Source organism: Rhinichthys klamathensis, unplaced genomic scaffold (assembly GCF_029890125.1).
Source record: "Rhinichthys klamathensis goyatoka isolate OS25496 unplaced genomic scaffold, OSU_Roscu_1.1 h1tg000429l_1, whole genome shotgun sequence".
NCBI classification, from domain to species: Eukaryota; Metazoa; Chordata; class Actinopteri; order Cypriniformes; family Leuciscidae; genus Rhinichthys; species Rhinichthys klamathensis.
The window spans coordinates 171,190-190,421 of NW_026606925.1; the positions used below are offsets into that span (position 1 = coordinate 171,190).

The 19,232-nt window shown below is 38.7% G+C and overlaps 1 protein-coding gene across 1 annotated transcript; it reads left to right on the forward strand.

The window, feature by feature from the left end:
- Positions 1 to 783: 783 nt before the first annotated feature.
- Positions 784 to 15,381, forward strand: LOC130071088 (uncharacterized). The gene is made up of 7 exons (XM_056235704.1): positions 784 to 845; positions 10,521 to 10,880; positions 11,058 to 11,177; positions 11,601 to 11,626; positions 12,090 to 12,354; positions 14,599 to 14,649; positions 14,754 to 15,381. The coding sequence occupies exons 1-7, from the start codon at positions 791 to 793 to the stop codon at positions 15,344 to 15,346; spliced, it is 1,470 nt and encodes a 489-aa protein (XP_056091679.1). The 5' UTR covers positions 784 to 790; the 3' UTR covers positions 15,347 to 15,381.
- The last annotated feature ends 3,851 nt before the right edge of the window (positions 15,382 to 19,232 follow it).

Below are 19,232 nucleotides of genomic sequence, written 5' to 3' on the forward strand. Positions count from 1 at the left end.
TTCTATTCCCTGGATAGGTTGTCAATCAACATATATATAATAACCTATTCTCTATGACAGTTATCATGAACAGTACGTCTCCTCCGACTACCCTGAGTAAAGGCCCTCTGTCTCAGTCATAGATTAGTCACATATTACTTTTTCTCAAATCACGTATACAGGGTCTCACACACACACACACACACACACACACACAGAGATAAGGGTTAATAGTTCTTTGTTCGATCAAGGTAGCAGAGAATCATGGGACTCCACATGCAATCCTTGCATTTTACTACCTTAATCTGAGTATGAAGATAAGAAAATGCACATAGAACACATTAAATTGCTTCCACAATAGTAACGTTTAAAGAAAACACAACAGAATTACTGAGAATGAAGCATTATTCATCATTAAGATGGTTATTAAAACAGTGTCTTCAGATATGACCCAAATTAGACCAGTCTACGTTTTTACGTAACTGAAAAAAAAAAAAATATGAACAAGATAAAAATATGATAAGTAACTTGTATAACTTGCTAACTTCCTCCGCCTCCTGATGACGTGTTGTAGTTATGTAGAAAGTCAAAGTGAAAGACGTTTGATAGAATCTGGTTTTCTTATTTTATCGTTTATTTTTAACTCTATTGTGTTGAAATCCATCTAAACCAACCATACACAGTCTTTAAGTCTGTCTCCGGTGAGTTTCTGTTTCCTCAATGAACACGACAGTCTGATCGAATTACATCTCTCATATTATTCATGTGCTTCTGGAAAAATTTGTTTTGAGTTTGTTTTATTTTCACAGGAATGATGACGATTATTATGATTGCTTTACTGGTGAATCTCCTCATAGAGACTTCTGGTAAGAACCGGTTTGTACTTTTTTGTACACAGTTTTATGGCTTAAATATGCCACACAGCTTGATACTTTAATTCAGTATAGATCAACAAATGTTCGTTTCTCGAGTAATTCACATGGATATGGCGCTAGCCTACTTTACACATGAAAGGTTAGGCTAATGTGAAACTCGCTATAACTCTGTAAACTCGTTGCTATAGTCGCTATAATACCACAATAATAAACCGTTTGCTTACATCTGATTAAACATCTGTGCCAGAAAAATAACAATTATGAGCAAAGAGCTTTCGCCGCATCATATTTTAAATCAGTGGAAGATTAAATGACGAATTAATGCCATTGCACACTGAGTCCGAAATTCGCATCCGAAATTTTCGCACGTAAAAAAAAAAAAATCGAATCGGGTTTGATTTTTTGCGTTTTTCGCATCCACAGCCAGCATTTTGAGAGGTTTTTTGACGATTCAGGGCCGGGGGGAGCTCGTTCCGCACATCATTGCACATGCGCAGTCCTTTCAGTTTCGGTTTTCAATTCGATCAAGTGTTTATGTTCTCTCGATCGGATTAGAAAAGGAATAAACCTCCCCTTTCAATCAGATCGAAATTTCGGATCGATTAAGGTGTGATTGAGCAGAAGAAAATAGCGTCCAGCTAGCCTGGTTAAAACCAGAGCATTCTCAGTCGTAACTGACTCGAGTTATGGTCTGGCAAAGCGTCATAGACAAATCATTTCCAGAGGGGCGTCACCAACGGACGTCGCGGATAGACCTAAACCCAATCAGAGCGATGAAGGAGATGACGTATGCAGAGCGGCGGAGACACATCTCCGAGTGTTGTTCTTTGCTCGGTTTTTAACTAAAAGGAAACGTTCAAACCGCTTAAAACAGACGCGATAGCTGATTGGAACGAGTGATGTTCGACGGCGGCATCCATCTTTGTAATGTAGGCTACAAAATCTGCTTCAAAATCCCAGCGCTGTCATCATCGTGTAAAGCCCGCCCCAACGCTTCTGATTGGTGCCGCGATTTCGGCGGATTGGAAATGGGCTTGAATGAGCTCTTTGCCGGAAGTTGCCTGGGTTTTCCCAGGCTAGCGTCCAGCAGATCAATAATATTGCTGAACATTAAATGTCCCCAACTAAGTAACCCAAAAGCCAAAGGTGACAAAGTCTGTAAAAGAATGGCAACTGTTATAGCCTTTCATTTTTCAAAAGTTTAAATCGGCTCAATTGTCCTCACGCAAAAATCCCAATCGCGCTGATTCCTACGGGAATTTCTGTAGCCTAAATGTGACCTCACGTTTAAAATTCATTACATCAATTATTTCCATAAAAATATGCTGCAGATTTAGAACCACTGTAATTAGTAAATGTAAATAAATACAGTGTTGATTAAAGGATTGGTTCATCCAAAAATGAAACTTCTGTCATTAATATCTCACCCTCATGTCGTTCCAAGACCTTCGTTCATCTTTGAAACATCTTTCTGATGAAATCTGAGAGCTTTCTGTCCTACTCAACTACTTTGATGCTTCAAAAAGTTCATAAAGACATCGTAATACTAATTCACAGAGCCCCGCACATGACATGCAAGAATTTTTTTTAAATCGTGCGCACATTTTACTAATTTGTTTTCTCGATTTTTTAAATCGTGCGGACGATTTACTATTTCGTTCCATAGATTTATAAATCGTGCGCACAATTTAGCCTATTTTTTTCTGCATGTCATGTGCGGACTCCGTACTGATCGTTATGAATCGAGTTCCAGGAGTTTATTCCAGATTTTCTGACACAATTCCTTTATATGATAAACCAATTGAATTTAGGCTTTTATTAACATATAAATATTCATCAATCCGAACATCAGTTGTGGTAAAAGGAAAACTCGAGCATGTTTGCTTGATGTGTAAGAACCAATGAGGTTCATTCTCGTGTTACGCAGCACGTTTGAGCTTCAGCAAGAACCAATGAGTTCCCTTTCGAAAGGAAACTCGAACTGCGTCCTGAGACGCTTATGGGGAATGCCTCGGCGTGACTGGTATCTGAAGCAACTGTCAAATCACGGCAATCGTAATGGCCAGCGACATCCTATGACATCATACTAGTGCGACCAGGAATTATATAAGGGGCACCTAGAGAACCTGTCATCCTCTTGTCTTCAGTGACTTTTTGTGTTTGAAGCGATCTGTACGAATCAGGTAAAAAAAAAAAAAAGTCTGAGAAACGCTTCAAGCACTGTGTTGACCCGTGTCCAAGGTTTTTGACACCCGATGACACACATGACTTGTGTGTAAGTAGCATGGCTCAGGCAGGCTGCAGATGTGTTGGGAGTCCGCTAGGGAAGAGAATGCTCGCGGCAGATTGGACGAGCGGTTCCTTTCTGGCCATAACCCTCCAGCTCCAGTGAGCCTTTCAATCCTTCCTGATCTCCATACTGAGATCACATGGCATGGAAGAAACCGTATTCTGACTTGGCTCATAAGCAGGCCACCTTGAAGCTGATCCTCCGGGTCGAGCTAGGTTGTTTAGCACTTTCAGCTAAATCAGTGTCCTAGCTCCCTAGAGTTACATCATGTTGCAGGCTCCTATGGAGCCTCTCAGTTAAGTTATTGCTTGGACCTTGGTCGATGCTCTGCTTGGTTGAGCTTGGTAGTACTCCCCGCATTTGAAAGGGTCGTTCTGTAGAGAACTCCTCTCCCGGAGTCTGGTCAGAAGGTCGAAGGACTCTCATGAGACCTCCCTGGTAGATCATATTATTAAGCTGTAAAGTACCCAGCCTCCAAAGTGTTTTAAAGGAGATAGCACTCTGGAGGTCCAGGGTCGAGCAGAGTAACTCCCCTCGGTTGTAAGGGTTGGAAAGCGTTATGTTGAGTCCTGTTCCCCAGGATGCCCGTCTTTTGTCCAGTGTGAGCTGGTTACTGCCTTTTTGCAGTCCCTTTCATTTGGCTACCTCTCATGAGGCAAGTAATGGTGAGAGGCTCTGTTTAGGAAACAGACAGTTTGTTGTCTGGTCCACTGAGGAGACCACACTGTAGTTGCAGCCGTTGTGTGTGCTGACGCGCCAAGTAAGGCAAGGCAAGGCAAGGCAAGTTTATTTATATAGCACATTTCATACACAATGGTAATTCAAAGTGCTTTACATAGAAGAAATTAAAATAATCAAAACAAATAAGAATAATTAAAACAGTTTAGAATAAAAAATAAAGTACAGTAAAAACAGTCGGACGAACAGTGGCACAGTGCTCATTCAGTAAATGCATAGCTAAACAGATGTGTTTTGAGGCTGGCTTTGAATGTGACTGCTGTAGGAGCACATCTGATCTCTTCTGGAAGCTGGTTCCAGCTGCGGCTGGCATAATAGCTAAAAGCAGACTCTCCATGCTTAGAGCGAACCCTTGGTATTTCTAGCTGATGTGATCCTAATGATCTGAGTGATCTGTTGGGTTTATATTCAGTTAGCATATCTGCAATGTATTAGCCCATTAAATGATTTATATACCAGTAATAATACTTTAAAGTCAATCCTAAATGTAACTGGGAGCCAGTGTAGAGACCTGAGGACTGGTGTGATGTGTTCATATTTTCTGGTTCTGCTCAGAATCCTTGCAGCAGCGTTCTGTATGAGCTGCAACTGTCTTATGGTCTTTTTAGGAAGGCCAGTGAGGAGTCCATTACAATAATCCACCCTGCTGGTGATAAAAGCATGCACAAGTTTCTCTAAGTCTTGATTGGAAACAAAGCATCTAATTCTTGCAATATTTTTCAGATGATAGTATGCTGATTTAGTTATTGCTTTGACATGACTACTGAAACTAAGGTCTGACTCTAGAGACACACCAAGATTCCTGACTTGATTTTTAGTTGTTAGACCCCTAGCGTCAAGGTATGCATTCACCTTGAGAACTTCATCTTTGTTTCCAAACGCAATGACTTCAGTTTTGTCTTTGTTTAACTGAAGAAAGTTTTGGCACATCCAACTGTTGACTTCATCAATGCATTGGCACAGGGAGTCAATGGGGCTGTAGTCGTTAGGCGATAGGGCTAAGTAGAGCTGTGTGTCGTCTGCATAGCTGTGGTAAGAGATTCGGTTCTTTCTCATTATTTGGCTCATTGGGAGCATGTACAGGTTGAACAGGAGTGGTGCAAGAATTGAGCCTTGAGGGACTCCGCAAGTCATGGATGTCCACTCAGACTTATGGTCTCCTATACTCACATAATAACCTCTCCCTTCTAAGTATGACCTGAACCATTTTAGGACTATCCCAGAAAGCCCCACCCAGTTTTCCAGCCTGTCAAGAAGTATGTCGTGATCGACAGTGTCAAATACAGCACTGAGGTCGAGTAGTACCAGCACTGATAATTTCCCTGTATCAGTATTTAAGCGAATATCGTTTATTATCTTTATGAGCGCTGTCTCTGTGCTGTGATGCGATCGGAAACCAGATTAAAAATTGTCAAAGTATCCATTCGAGATTAAGAATTTGTTCAGCTGATTGAAGACAACTTTTTCAATGATCTTGCCTATGAAAGGAAGATTTGAGATCGGTCTATAATTGCTTAAGATGGTCTTATCCAGATTGCTCTTTTTCAGGAGGGGCTTGACAACTGCCGCTTTTAAGGGAGTTTGGAAAACTACCAGAAAGAAGTGAGGCATTAACCACTTTTAGGGGATCTGCTTCTAAACTGTTTAACACACTTTTGAAGAAAGATGTGGGAAGTGCGTCAAGGGCACAGGTTGATGTTTTAAGGTGCTGTGCGATTTCTTCCAAAATTTTGCCATCAATTTCTTCGAAAACAGACATAGTAACTACATTCTCAGGTTGTGGTCTGATCTGTCTGACCCCAGTGCGGCTCAATGATGTGCTGATCACCTTTCTGATATTATTGATTTTCTCAGAGAAGAAAGAAGCAAACTCACTGCACTTGCCGTCTGAGAGCATTTCACTGGGAATCTGGCTTGGGGGGTTTGTCAGTCTCTCTACAGTAGCAAAAAGAGTGCGTGTGTTGTTTAAGTTGCTGTTTATAATATTTGAGAAGAAAGTCTGTCTAGCTTTGCCTAGTTCCATATTGAAAGCATGGATGCTGTCTTTGTAGATGTTATAATGGACTACAAGTTTTGTTTTCCGCCACATGCGCTCTGCTCTTCTGCATTGTCTTTTCATATTTTGCACAGCTGTTGAGTTTCTCCAAGGTGCTTTTTGTCTACCACTCTTCCTGACTTTCACAGGAGCAATATAATCTATTACACCTTTAACCTTTGAGTTAAAAGAATCAAGGAGAAAATCAACAGAGTCAGCAGATATGCTTGGTTTTAAAGATATGGCCTTCATAAATAGCACACTAGTGTTCTCCTTTAAGCATCTCTTCTTGACAGACACAGATCTAGTTTCAATGGCAGGAGAGATCAATATATCAAAGAAAATACAGAAATGATCAGACAGTGCTACATCCTTAATAACAATCGATGAGATGTTTAGACCCTTACTGATAAGTAAATCTAGAGCAGGGGTCACCAACACGGTGCCCGCGGGCACCAGGTCGCCCCCAGGGACCACATGAGTCGCCCGCAGGCCTGGTCTAAAAATAGCACAACTCACTAGTGAGCTGCGTCTGAAATGTAATTGTATTCTGTTGATATTCTTTTTCAATCACACCTGTTGCATTTATATAGCATATATTTATATATTTATATTTAAAAATGACAATATCTTCTGTTCATTATACATGAGTTTAGATAAGTTTAGGTGAACTCTGACTTACTCTACTTCAGGGGTTCAAACGTTGCTCGCGAGCTACCAGTAACGTTAGCTCGTGGCCTGATTGGAGGTTGCTCGTCAAGGAGCCGTTCACATATCGAGTCTTTTGCGTGCTCAAGTTCGTTATTTCAAATGTAGGTGCGAGGCAAGCGCGCTCATAATTAAAGCGACGCGCTATTTTTTTCCAGGTGCAGCGAGATGGAAAAAATGCAACTATTCAGTATGCCGCAAACGTACCGCAGGTCAACCAATCAGCTTCACCCTTTCCATAACAACATTGAAAGCTCAGTCAACATGAAGGATGGGGGTGCACCCAAACACTACGGGTGTTTTTCTCTTCTCCGTAAATAAATCTTGTAGTAGAGCTACAGCAAGTGTTTTTCGGTGGTGGAAATCTATTAGCTACTAAAACTTCTTTGTCATTGTGGAGAGCGCAGTGCATGACAACGACAGACGACAGACGCCACGGGAAAATCAGATCGAATTTTACTCTTAATAATAAAAGATAAGCTAATGTGCATTGTAAAAGTCAGTAATTTATCTTTTTTGGCTCATTCTTTTTATAAAAACGATTTAAAGGCTGAAATACTATGTGAGGTTTATATTTTTATAAAACATTTTTTGTCAAAACTTTATTTGAACTTGTACATACTTGTACAGTAGGCTAGATAACATGTTGCAAGACACTCCTTTAAAATCTAGCCATAATTTTTAATGTTATTATTTTAATGTTTATGTAAACAAAAAGTGCATATTGATGCTGATTTATTTGTTATTTGCTGGTTTTCGACATACAACTTAGTGAATTGATTTCATTGTGTAGTATTAGTACTTTTTGAACAGGATTCTGTGATTACCGTGATCATTTTGGTCACTAATGAAATTAAATTATCATGCCATTTCATATTTAGTCATGATGAACTATAAAATCAACTATAATTATGTGTTTTTACAATATAATATGCAAAGTACAATTTTCTATAAAAAAATAATCTCTGATTCTGATCTCTGACATTTAAGGGTGACATAGGCATACAAAAACCCTTTTAGGTCTAAAACAGTTTAGATAGTTGTTAATATGCGAGTTATGAGACATTATCTCAGAGATTTAAGTATTGTATTACATGAGTAGCTCTCGGCCACTTTCATTTTTAAAAAGTAGCTCTCAAATGAAAAAAGGTTGGAGACCCCTGATCTAGAGTGTGTCCACGATTGTGTGTGGGACCATGTACATGCTGAGTCAGATCAAAAGTTTTTAAAACAGTTTTGATTTCTTTTGCCATATTTGTATCATTATCTACGTGAATGCTAAAATCTCCAGCAATGGCAAAACAGTCAAACTCTGAGGAAATTGATGATAACAGTTCTGTAAAGTCCTCAGCAAAGGCTGGAGAGTATTTTGGAGGCCTGTAAATAATGATAAGTAAAATGCGTGGGGCACCTTTTAACACAATACCAAGATATTCAAAAGAGGGGTAGTTACCAAATGATGTTTGCTTACATTGAAAGACATCTTTAAAAAGAGCAGCTAAGCCCCCTCCTCTCCTAACAGCTCTGCAGACACTCATAAAAGTAAAGTTAGGAGGGGATGATTAATTGAGGACTGTTGCACTGCAGCTGTCTTCTAGCCAAGTTTCATTTAGAAACATAAAATCCAGGTTGTATGTGGTTATTAATTCATTGACAAGAAGTGATTTCTTTTTAAGTGAGCGGATGTTTAATAGTGCTAACTTAACAGTCTTACTTTTTGTTACTGTTGTCTTAGTTTGGCGTGTAATAGGCACCAGATTAGATGGGTTTGCTGTACGGCTTTTGAAGGCCTTGAACTTTCTATCATGTAATCGAACAGCAATGGAGAAAGATACAGGCACACTGGGTTCCCGCTTGTTTTGTAAACATTTGAGAAAGTTACTCTTTTCATAGCGGGGACCCGACACATATCACTGAGAGCTGGTATCAGTTGTTTTTGGTTCACCTCGAGCCGAGAGAGGAGGGTGTGGGCCCTGGCGTTTTTGCAGAGGCCGAAGAGCTCTCACAAGCGGAGAGCGAGCTGGGCCCGCAGGCTTTCGTGGTTTTGGGGCCTGCCGTTTTTTGGTTGATGTCTGGGGGCTTGCAGATAGTTTGGTTCCAGCAAACACCAGTTTTTCCATTTTCTCTGAGAAGCACAGAAGATGCTGTAGAGATGCTGGAGATAGGGATAACGTGTCTGGTGAGAGGGTAGAGGCTGGAGGGGGCTGTTTCTCTGGTGTTATTGGAGGCTGTAAAATGCTAACAAGTCGTCCTTGGGAGCTGAAACTTGGAGCAGTTCTAGTATGTCACAGTCTGTCTGTGGTGAGCTCTGTGGGCAAGGCTCAGCTGAGATTGTGTTCGTGAGCAGAGGCTGTTTTGGCTGAGTGGTGTTATCATTGTCCTTGTGTGATATGTCAACCGCATGTCCATCCACGTGCTGAAATGAAGTCCTGTGGTCATTCATACTGTGTCCAGGTGTGTGTGTGCCATTCAGGTTGAGTGGATTGACACACACTGCAGAAGGATGATGGAGGGAGAAGTAGATATTGTCCTTTAGCACTCTTGAACCAAGTTTGTTTGGGTGGTGGCCATCCTGTTGAAACAGTTGCCTCTGACTCCAGAAAAGATTGAAGTTGTCAATGAAGTTTACTCCTTTTATATTGCAGGTTTTTTGCAGCCATGTGTTGAGCCCAAGCAACCGTGAAAACCTGTTTGTTCCTCTTGCTGGGAGTGGTCTACTGATGAATGTTTGTACTTTCAGTCTTTTAAGTGTTTCAAAAAGTTCATTGAAATCCTTCTTAAGGAGTTCTGACTGCTCTTTATGAATATCATTTTTCCCCACATGAATGATGAGTCGATTTGCAGTCTTATGTTTCGTCAGAATGTTCTCAAGTTCCCTATTTACATCAGAAGTCGTTGCTTGTGGAAGGCAGCACGTAGTTGTATCCCTGCTAATAATGTTTCTGATTATGGAGTCACCCACTATCAGAGTCCTGGGCCCGGCTGCGCTCTGAGCTGAGTGCCGCTGTCTGCTCGACCTTGAGCGCCAGTTAGCAGTGTTAGCCTCTGGCTGATTCAGTCTGTGTTCGATCACATTCATCACATTCAGGGATTCCTCATTCATTAATACTTCAAATCTGTTCTCAAGATGTATAGGCGGTGGTAGGAGACCAGTGTTTGCAATCCTTGTCAGAGCCGTATCTGGGGTAGAGGAGGCTACTGCGGCAATATGTGATCCTCGTGACAATCTGATGTCTCGAGTGTCTTTGGGTCTCGCTCCCTGTTTGTGCCATCGATTTGTAAGTCGATCGGCTTGTTTCTCTACACTCAGTATGGCCTGTCGAGGAGGACTATATTCATGGGACTTACCGGCTGTATGCTGAGGGCGTCCATGACGAAGCTCTGTTGTGTGTTCCGTCTGGTTTGGTGGTCCCACAAGTAACTTTGTTTCAAGAACTGCAATCCTTTGTGAAAGTCTCTGGCAGTTAGTGCAGCAAGTAGATTCCAGAAGAGGCATTTTCTCTTATCCTTTAGAATGTAGGCAGTTGTACACTGTACACTGCAGCCGTTAACGCCGGACAGAAGGAGATGCACATCACCATATGGAAGGAAGCGTAAATGGATGGAGAAGCATAGATTACTGTAAAGCTACGTCTTAGTTTGTGTTTATCTTGGCAAAAGCCGAGTACAAATCAGCATGAAGTGTTAACATCTACTCTCGTGTAATGGAAATCAATGGAGGGATAGAAAGTTCTCAGATTTCATCAAAATGATCTTCATTTGTGTTCCGAAGATGAATGAAAGTGTCACAGGTTTGGAACAACATGAGGGTGAGTAATTAATGATAGAATTAAAAAATGTTGGGTGAACTATCCCTTTGAGGACTAATGCACATAACATTGGGTGTGTCTCTCAGAGTCGTTCACTGTTGTGGTTCCTCGTGATCAGATAGTGGCTCATGTCGGGTCCACAGTCACTCTGCCCTGCTGGATCTCTCCTCCTGAGAACGCTGAAGTTCTGGAGATCCGCTGGTACCGTCATGACCAGTTCAGCAACCCTGTTCTCTTCTATCAGCATGGGAAGATCCAGGACCAGGAGGACTCGTACAGGAACCGAAGCTCACTGACTCTGCGCTCAGATCAGTCTGTTGGACTGAAGGATGGAGACGTCTCTCTACGGCTGGAGAAACTCAGGATTCAGGATGAAGGTTCATTTCACTGTTATGTCAGTGGAGAACGGTCATATGACAGCAGTAAAGTGGTTCTCAAAGTCACCGGTGAGTCAAAATTCATTGTTTTTATGGATGATCACCTCACTAAAGAAATTCGTCACCTATAAAATTACTAATTCTTTAAAATCAAATGTGAATGGCATTTTTTAAATTAATTTTTATAATTGATTTAATATTTTGCTCCAGAGTTTAGTTTAAATTTATAAGGACTCTTTTTCTCAGATCCGCCAGATTCATCAGATTCATCAGATCCATGGAAGGCTCTTTTCTTCACTCTTCTAATCTGTGCTCTTCTGGGTTTGGCTGGGCTGATCCTGTACAGATACAGACAGAAACTAACAGGTACAATCTGGTTAAAATATTTAAATATTTATGTTGATATTCAATTTAATTCAATTCAATTCAAATTTATTTGTATAGCGCTTTTCACAATACATATTGTTTCAAAGCAGCTTTACAGAAAGTGATATCTTTATTTCAGGGAAGAAAACAGTTGAAGAAGGTAATTGAACTACACATTTCATTTTAAGACATATGAATCAGCTTAACAGCCAAATCTATTATGGTTTACAAATTCTGGAATATTTGTGGAAGCAATTAATAAATAAATCTTCAAAATGAAATTCTTTCATTTTACTTTGTGACGATGAATCTACGGAGAGACTGAAAAAAGAAGGTACTTGAAGAAGCTTAATCATTGCATTATCAGCAATAATATCTGAAGCAATAAACATCAAATAAATGCTCATGTGCATGTTGTAACAGGAATCTTGTACCAGAACACATTTCCAGTAAATAGTAACATATAGGCCCTTCTCAAAAAATTCGCATATTGTGATAAAGTTAATTATTTTCCATAATGTAATGATAAAAATTAAACTTTCATATATTTTAGATTCATTGCACACCAACTGAAATATTTCAGGTCTTTTATTGTTTTAATACTGATGATTTTGGCATACAGCTCATGAAAACCCAAAATTCCTGTCTCAAAAAATTAGCATATCATGAAAAGGGTCTCTAAACGAGCTATTAACCTAATCATCTGAATCAACTAATTAACTCTAAACTCCTGCAAAAAGATTCCTGAGGCTTTTAAAAACTCCCAGCCTGTTTCATTACTCAAAACCGCAATCATGGGTAAGATCACGCCTCTCGGAAGGGGTGATCTCGTGCCGTAACAGAATAGAAGAGGGAGGGACGGTGGGGGCTTTGGAGGTGGACAGGAAGATGGTGAAGGGATTGTGACAGCAGGTCGAGGAGACCATGGTCGGGATGATGGGAGGAGCGAAGGGATTGTCAGGAAGAAAGCCCACAGTGGAGATGGTGGAGGGAGGAGCCATGCCGGAATCCCGGCTGACGACACTAGGGGGACGACCGACAGCGATAGAGCCAAAGGTAGTGGAGCCCAGAGCGCAAACGGAAGGCCGAGGAAGCAATGTGACGCTGGGCGGCCGCGACGGAGCCACAGATGGAACCACAGATGAAACCACAGATGAAACCACCCCCCAGGATGGAAGTGAGGAACCAGAGGGCAGAGGCTGAGCTGGGGAGGGCGGAGCTGGCCAGAGTCGAAGGGGTGGAGTGCCAGAAAGCAGCGGACGGCGCGTAAGTCCGCAGCGGAGGTGTGGCAGTGTCCGACCCAGGTGGAGCCGACAGTTCATGGGATCCCGGCGAGGACCGATGGTCCACACTGGAGTCGAGGGAGGAAGAAGCACAGAAAGGGGACAGACGAGAGCAAAGTTTTCTCAGAGGAAAACGCTCGCAATGCACGCATACAGCCCCCTCAAAGACCCATTCACATAACGCACATATCGTGTGTGTCATCAGGTGTCAGAAAACGCTGACACGGATGAACACACATTCTAAAATTAGCAGTGATCACACGTTCAAACATAGAAAATAGAAGTCTATAATGTGTTATTTGTTTTCTAGGTCAAAGAGATGTGTTTTTAGTCTAGCTTTGAACTGACAGAGTGTGTCTGCTTCCCGGACAATGTTAGGAAGACTGTTCCAGAGTTTTGGTGCTAAATAGGAAAAGGATCTCCCGCCAGCAGTCGATTTAGATATTCTAGGTATTATCAACTGGCCGGAGTTTTGAGATCGTAATAGATGTGAAGGCAGGGATGTGCAGAGAGTTCCTCAGGGGCAGGGGCTCAAATGTAAAAAGGGGCATATATATATATATATATATATATATAGTAGTATTATAAGTATAATAGTATAATAGTATATATAGCCAACCGGCCAAAAGTTTGGACACTAAACTTTTAAGCATTTATTTGATGTAAAATACAGGAAAAAAACGTAATATAGTGAAATATTACTACAATTTGAAATAATTGTTTTCTATTATAATATACTTATAACCTTCGATACTTTTTTCAGGATTCTTAGTTAAAAAAAAGAACAGCATCTATTTAAAATATAAATATTTTGTACCAATATACACTACCGTTCAAAAGTTTGGGGTCAGTAATTTTCTTTCTTTCTTTCTTTTAAAGAAATTAATACTTTTATTTAGCAAGGATGTGCTAAATTGATTTTAAAAAAAGGGACAGTAAAGATTTATTTTTTATTCATCAATGAATCCTGAAAAAAGTATTAAAAAAAACATTAGAATAGAAGTGTCCAAACATTTGACCAGTAGTGCTGTTATACTATTGCTGCATAATTATCTATGCTATCATAATTATGTTTACTGCGTAATAAACGGTGTATCAATTTACATAGACAAAATACAAGTGACTTGAATAGGCTACTAGTATTACTTACCATTAATGCTACTTTTGGTGCTGGTTTTGTGCAGTGCTTTGTAGTCAATTAACATCCATTGATTCTCAGATCGCTTCATAAATGTAAATTCGTCTGTCCATGTAATTTTCAAACGATTTATGAATGACCTGAAAATTACCGCTCCACTTCACATTGTCCAATGAAATTTGAACGTGTGCCAGATGACGATTGGTCGGTGTATTATACATGGCAAACAGGCTTCAATGAATTATGTAATATTTTTAAATATGCGATATGTTGATTTTTAATTGAATCGACACACTAACGTTACCTTTTATTATTATTTAAAAAAAAGAAAGAACTGAAATAACCATATTTGGATTGAGAGCATCGGGACCCGAGCAGACTGTGGAATACCTAAGTCTTACAGTACACCAGCGCGTAACTTTCGCTACGGTTGCGCCTGCCGTCCACAGAGTTTTCGACCCTCGAAAACGGAGACATCTCTTCAGTCAAGTCCGAAGCAAGACAGTCACATGCAAGTGACGCAACCCACAGCAACGCGTATGGCAACGACACCTCCGACTGACAGAAGCGTAAAATTAAACGCGAATTTAGGGTACTTTGGTCTTGTACACATTGTCATGTTAATTATAATCAAATGCATTTTGTTTTATTGACCACAATATTATCATTGATATTTGTTTGAGAAGGGCACTTTTGATTAATTTTGAAAAGGGCAGGGGCTCGAGCACCCGCATGATACAAAAAATAATTAAAGAGCGTCTTGTGCTTTAATATAATATCAGATTTTAAAGGCTCAGACTTTTAGACCCCACTGTATATTTTATGAACTAGCCTATTTAAGAAATAATGTATGCAGTTTCCTATAAATGTCTACCAGAGCATAATGTGAATATAATTAAAACATACAACTTCAATATGGGAAATGAACAATTCATGAAAGTTAAACTATTTATATCCTTAATTACAGTTTCCCTTCCCTAAAATCTCTAATTATTTGTTTCTTATTTAGTTGTGGGAGACGAAAATATAGAAGAACTGAGGAAACATGCAGGTATGACATCATCTCAGTTATATATGCACATACATTAAGTGTAAATATGATCTCACACACGAGGATTAATAATTAATAATTGTTGTTTTATTATTTTTCCTCAGTTCAGATCACTATTGACCGTGAGCGTTTACATCCAGGTCTGAGGGTTTCTAAGGACTGTAAAACAGTGAGAGACGCTCCAGGATATAAACCCACTAGAGTGGGATTTCCATATGAATTATGTGCATTTGGAGCTCAAACATTTACATCTGGACGTCACTATTGGGAGGTAGAGCTGGTGCGTCCACCTAACCCTCCTAAAGACTACTGGTTAATTGGTGTGGCGAAACATGGAAATTTCAGTGTGAAAGACAGATCTGCTTTAACTCAATCAAACGGTTACTGGTTCTTGTGTTCAGACGGTCCTTATGGCTTTTACACCAGCTCTGATCCACCAGTTACTCTCTCACTGACGCCGAGACCCGAACGCCTGGGAGTTCTGTTAGATTATGATCTCGGTCAGCTGTCATTTTACAATGTCAAAGAGAGGAAACATCTGCTGACCATGAGCACCAGATTCACTGGATCAGTCGCTCCGCTGTTTAATCCAGGAGTAGGAGAACAGAGTCCGTTTAAGATTCTGGATTGTCCAGAACCTGTAGGATCAGCTGTAGAGTCCAGTGCACCTTTACTGAGTAACAGCTCAGACGCCTGACTGACCAATCCAGTGTTTAGACAGAAGGACGCTTGTGCAGATTCTGACACAGATGCTTTTCCCTCTTATACCAAATAGTGAGTTGTGACTTCTTTCCCACGTTCATCTGTGTCTGAAAACAGAAATGTTGAAGTGAGTTGTGTTTACATTTCTCACTGTAGAGTTCTTCATCCTCTCTGTTACTAACACACAACCAGAAACACATGACCTTACTATAACTATACTGTTATACTTCCCTGCATGTAAATTCCATAACCTGTGTAGTAATCTGTGGTATATTCTAAACTTGTGTATTATGAATATTGCTGGCTCTTACGAGAAACTGCTTGTGATGTTTCCATCCAAATGCTCAGTCTTACAGGAGGAACAAAAGTCTTCATGCCTTTAAGATCACGGGTCACAAAATATAATGTTCAAAATATTTCTTTTTACTGTATAATGATGCATAACATGTATAATTCAATATCTCTAAAGATTCGTTGACCAAATACTTTTGATATTTAACAGATGATGGTTGCACTTTGAGTTCTTACATTTCTTTCATAAAACATTGTAACTAATATTGAAATGCATTGATTGATGTTTCTGTGTTAATTAAATAAAACACACAATGATCAAGTCTGATACAGATGCTCAGAGTAAATACATGCGCTCAATCGCTTTGGCTCAATTCTCCAATGAGAGTTTTTAAGTTCAGATCTCAGAACAATCAGTTTCTTGTGCACATCAGATTTGAATGTTTTATCGATGTATGCAAACGCATGTGTTTTCAAATACAATTGTCTACAATTTACTCTATTCACTAAATGCACAGGGCTTATTGAACAAAACTGATGAGTTGAAATGATAAAATTATCCTAAAAATTATTTCATCGTGTGAGCCATCATGCGTGTGTGTATTCCATAAATGTCTGACATGTGATGTTTGTAATGTCTGCTAATGGCCTGCCATTGCAATGAAATAGGGAATCACAATCTAACATTCAAGTTTGGAAACATATATATGAAGTTTGTCCAGCATATAGATAGATAGATACACTGTTAGACCTTACCAGGTTTTTTTACAGTAAAATACTGGCAACACTGTTGCCAGCTAGTTGCTGTAATGATTCTTTAACAGTGACTAACTGGCAGGAGTGTTGGCAGTTATTTACTGTAATGATACAAAACCACTCTAAATTTACTGTATATAATATTTGTGTAACACCAGAATGACTACTGTATGATGCAATAATCTTATTTTCTTTTCTTCTTTTTTTTTTTTTAAAAGGAAAGCATATAAAATGTTCATAAAAATATATTTTATTCCTTTGAAAAAACAAATACATAACACGAAATATATATCACAAAATTACCAGGACACCACGGCCTAATGGGCACCCATTAGTCATACAAGAGGATAAGTGGACCAGTAGGCCTACTCTAGATTCATAGGGAGCTGCAGTGAAAGATTAAGTGAACAGACAGACACAGGTAAATTAGAATAATGTTGCAGAATATTAAAGGGAAACAAAATATGAATGAGATGAATTGTCTCTCTTTCAGGAAAGAACAGAAATGGCAGAAAAACATGCCATCGTTACATGGAATAACAATGAAACCAAAGATTTGTCAATAAATGCAGGAAAAATAAAACAATTAAATAAAATGGTTTGTTTTTTTTCCTTGTTAGAATTATTAGTTATTTATCCCCTTTTAATCTCTTTCTTTTTCTTATAGCAGTTAGCCTATTTATTTCCGTTAATCTCTTTTTTCGTAATTCAAAAGAGAAAAAAACAAAACAATCGTCCATACCCCAGTGAACGGTAAGATGCAACAGTTCAGGCCTACTGTCGTGGTGAAAGGGGAAAATACACGACTGTCGAGTAAGAAGAAAAAAAGAGTTCGATGTCAGTCTTTTCCTCCGTCCGGGGAAAACTAAGCAGTGAATCCGCTGAAGGCTTTGTTTTTAATCAAGATTCGGAGGCTCGCCATCTTCTTTCACATGAGTTCAGTCCGTGTCATCGCCGTGTTCACAATGAAAACACTCAACTAACTCAAAATCACTCGTAACCGCAACATATAGTTCAGTTCAAATAAAATAAAAACATATTTAGACGTTTTGTCTAGTTTTTAAATCACTATCACTGTTAATTTCTCTCAGAATTATCTCTGTGATTACCTGATTACATCCAGTTTACAACACATTTTATTTCTCTCTCCGCGCGCTGCTGACGTCATTTTCCCATTCGCGTCTCTCTCTCCTGATAGGTCAGCAGTAAACTACACCTCACATTCTCTTTAAGGCAACATAACATTCAAAATGCAGCATATTTTTAAACAACATGAGAAATTTAACAAAAAGAAAACACGTTTGAATCATTTATGGAAAAAGTTTTAACTGAAATGGATGTTTTTTTTTTTCACTAAGAAACAAACATTTTTATGTTATTTTGTTTGATACTGTGAAGCTGCTTTGACACAATCTATATTGTGAAAAGCGCTATATAAATATACTTGACTTGAAAGCAATTCTGAACTCAGTTATTACTTTTCTCTTCTTTTAGTAACCACTCTGGCTTACTATTTATTTATTTTTCTTAAGTTTTATTTGTAATCACACTGGGTTACATAAACAAATAAGAACATATACTAAAATGAAAACAAACAACAACAACAACAACAACAACAACAACAAAAAAAGCCAGTGCATGACCAAGTAAATCAACCACATTATCTATAGAACTGGCTAAATAACATCTTACAACCTCAGTAAAAATGATAAACAAAATACAAGCATTCTCATTTCCTCAACATTATAACAAAAAAGTAAAATAAATAAACAAATATGCCAGTGTTTTAACTTAATTCATCAAACATATTTTCAATACAAATGCAAATTAGAGAAATCAATATTTACAATAAAATATAACCAAATAGAAATATTTTTTTCTTCCTTTACACACACACACACACACACACACAATTTTTTAAATAAATAAATAAAAATTAACAAAGCCAGTGCATTTTAGTGAATTCTAGCAATTTTCTGGCATATTTCCAACATAACTGGCAAAATAATTACATCACCACAATATAAAATTATAACCAAAAAACAATACAAAAAAACAACAATACAAAACAATAAAAAATATACACCATCCAAAATGTAATAATCAGTCACCATTGACCCACATGTTGTTCCAAACCTGTAATAATTCAACAAAAATTAAATTACTAGTTTATGTCTTTATAAATTTAAAATTTAATACTGATTTTGCTTACTTAATTAGATGTTTTCCATTCAAATTCTGTAAGGCTCTGCAAAAATGTATGGACATGTGGATTCACATTTTGAACCTTTCTTTTAACTGTAGACCCAGTTTTGCGGCTAGTTCCTGATTTTGCAGCACACTTTGTCCCCCTTAGGATTTATCCTCACAAAGAACCTAATCATCAAATCAGACAACATCAATTTTAGAATTTTTTCAGTTAGTAAAAAAACAAAACAAAAATTAAACTGTATTATGAGAACCAAGTACAACAACAAATACATTTTGGCAACAAAGTTTCAAAACAGTAGTTCCTGTGTGTATTTGGACTAGCCATTCCTTAAATAAAACCATGATTGGACATAATGATTTTTAACACTTACCTTTGAATTAGCTCAAGTGTGGCACTGGCTGACTCCTGGTACTCAATATTAAAATATTAAATATTAACACACACATACTTCGGATCAGATTTTTGCAGAGAGTGAACTCCAAGGTCAGACAAAAGCACTGATTCATACAATTCAACAACAAAGTGGACATCGGTTGGACTAAAAAGTATCAGTGATATTTTTCCAAAGATATGCCCACAGCTGTTGTGGTCTACAACAACAACAAGGCCATTGGTATATTTG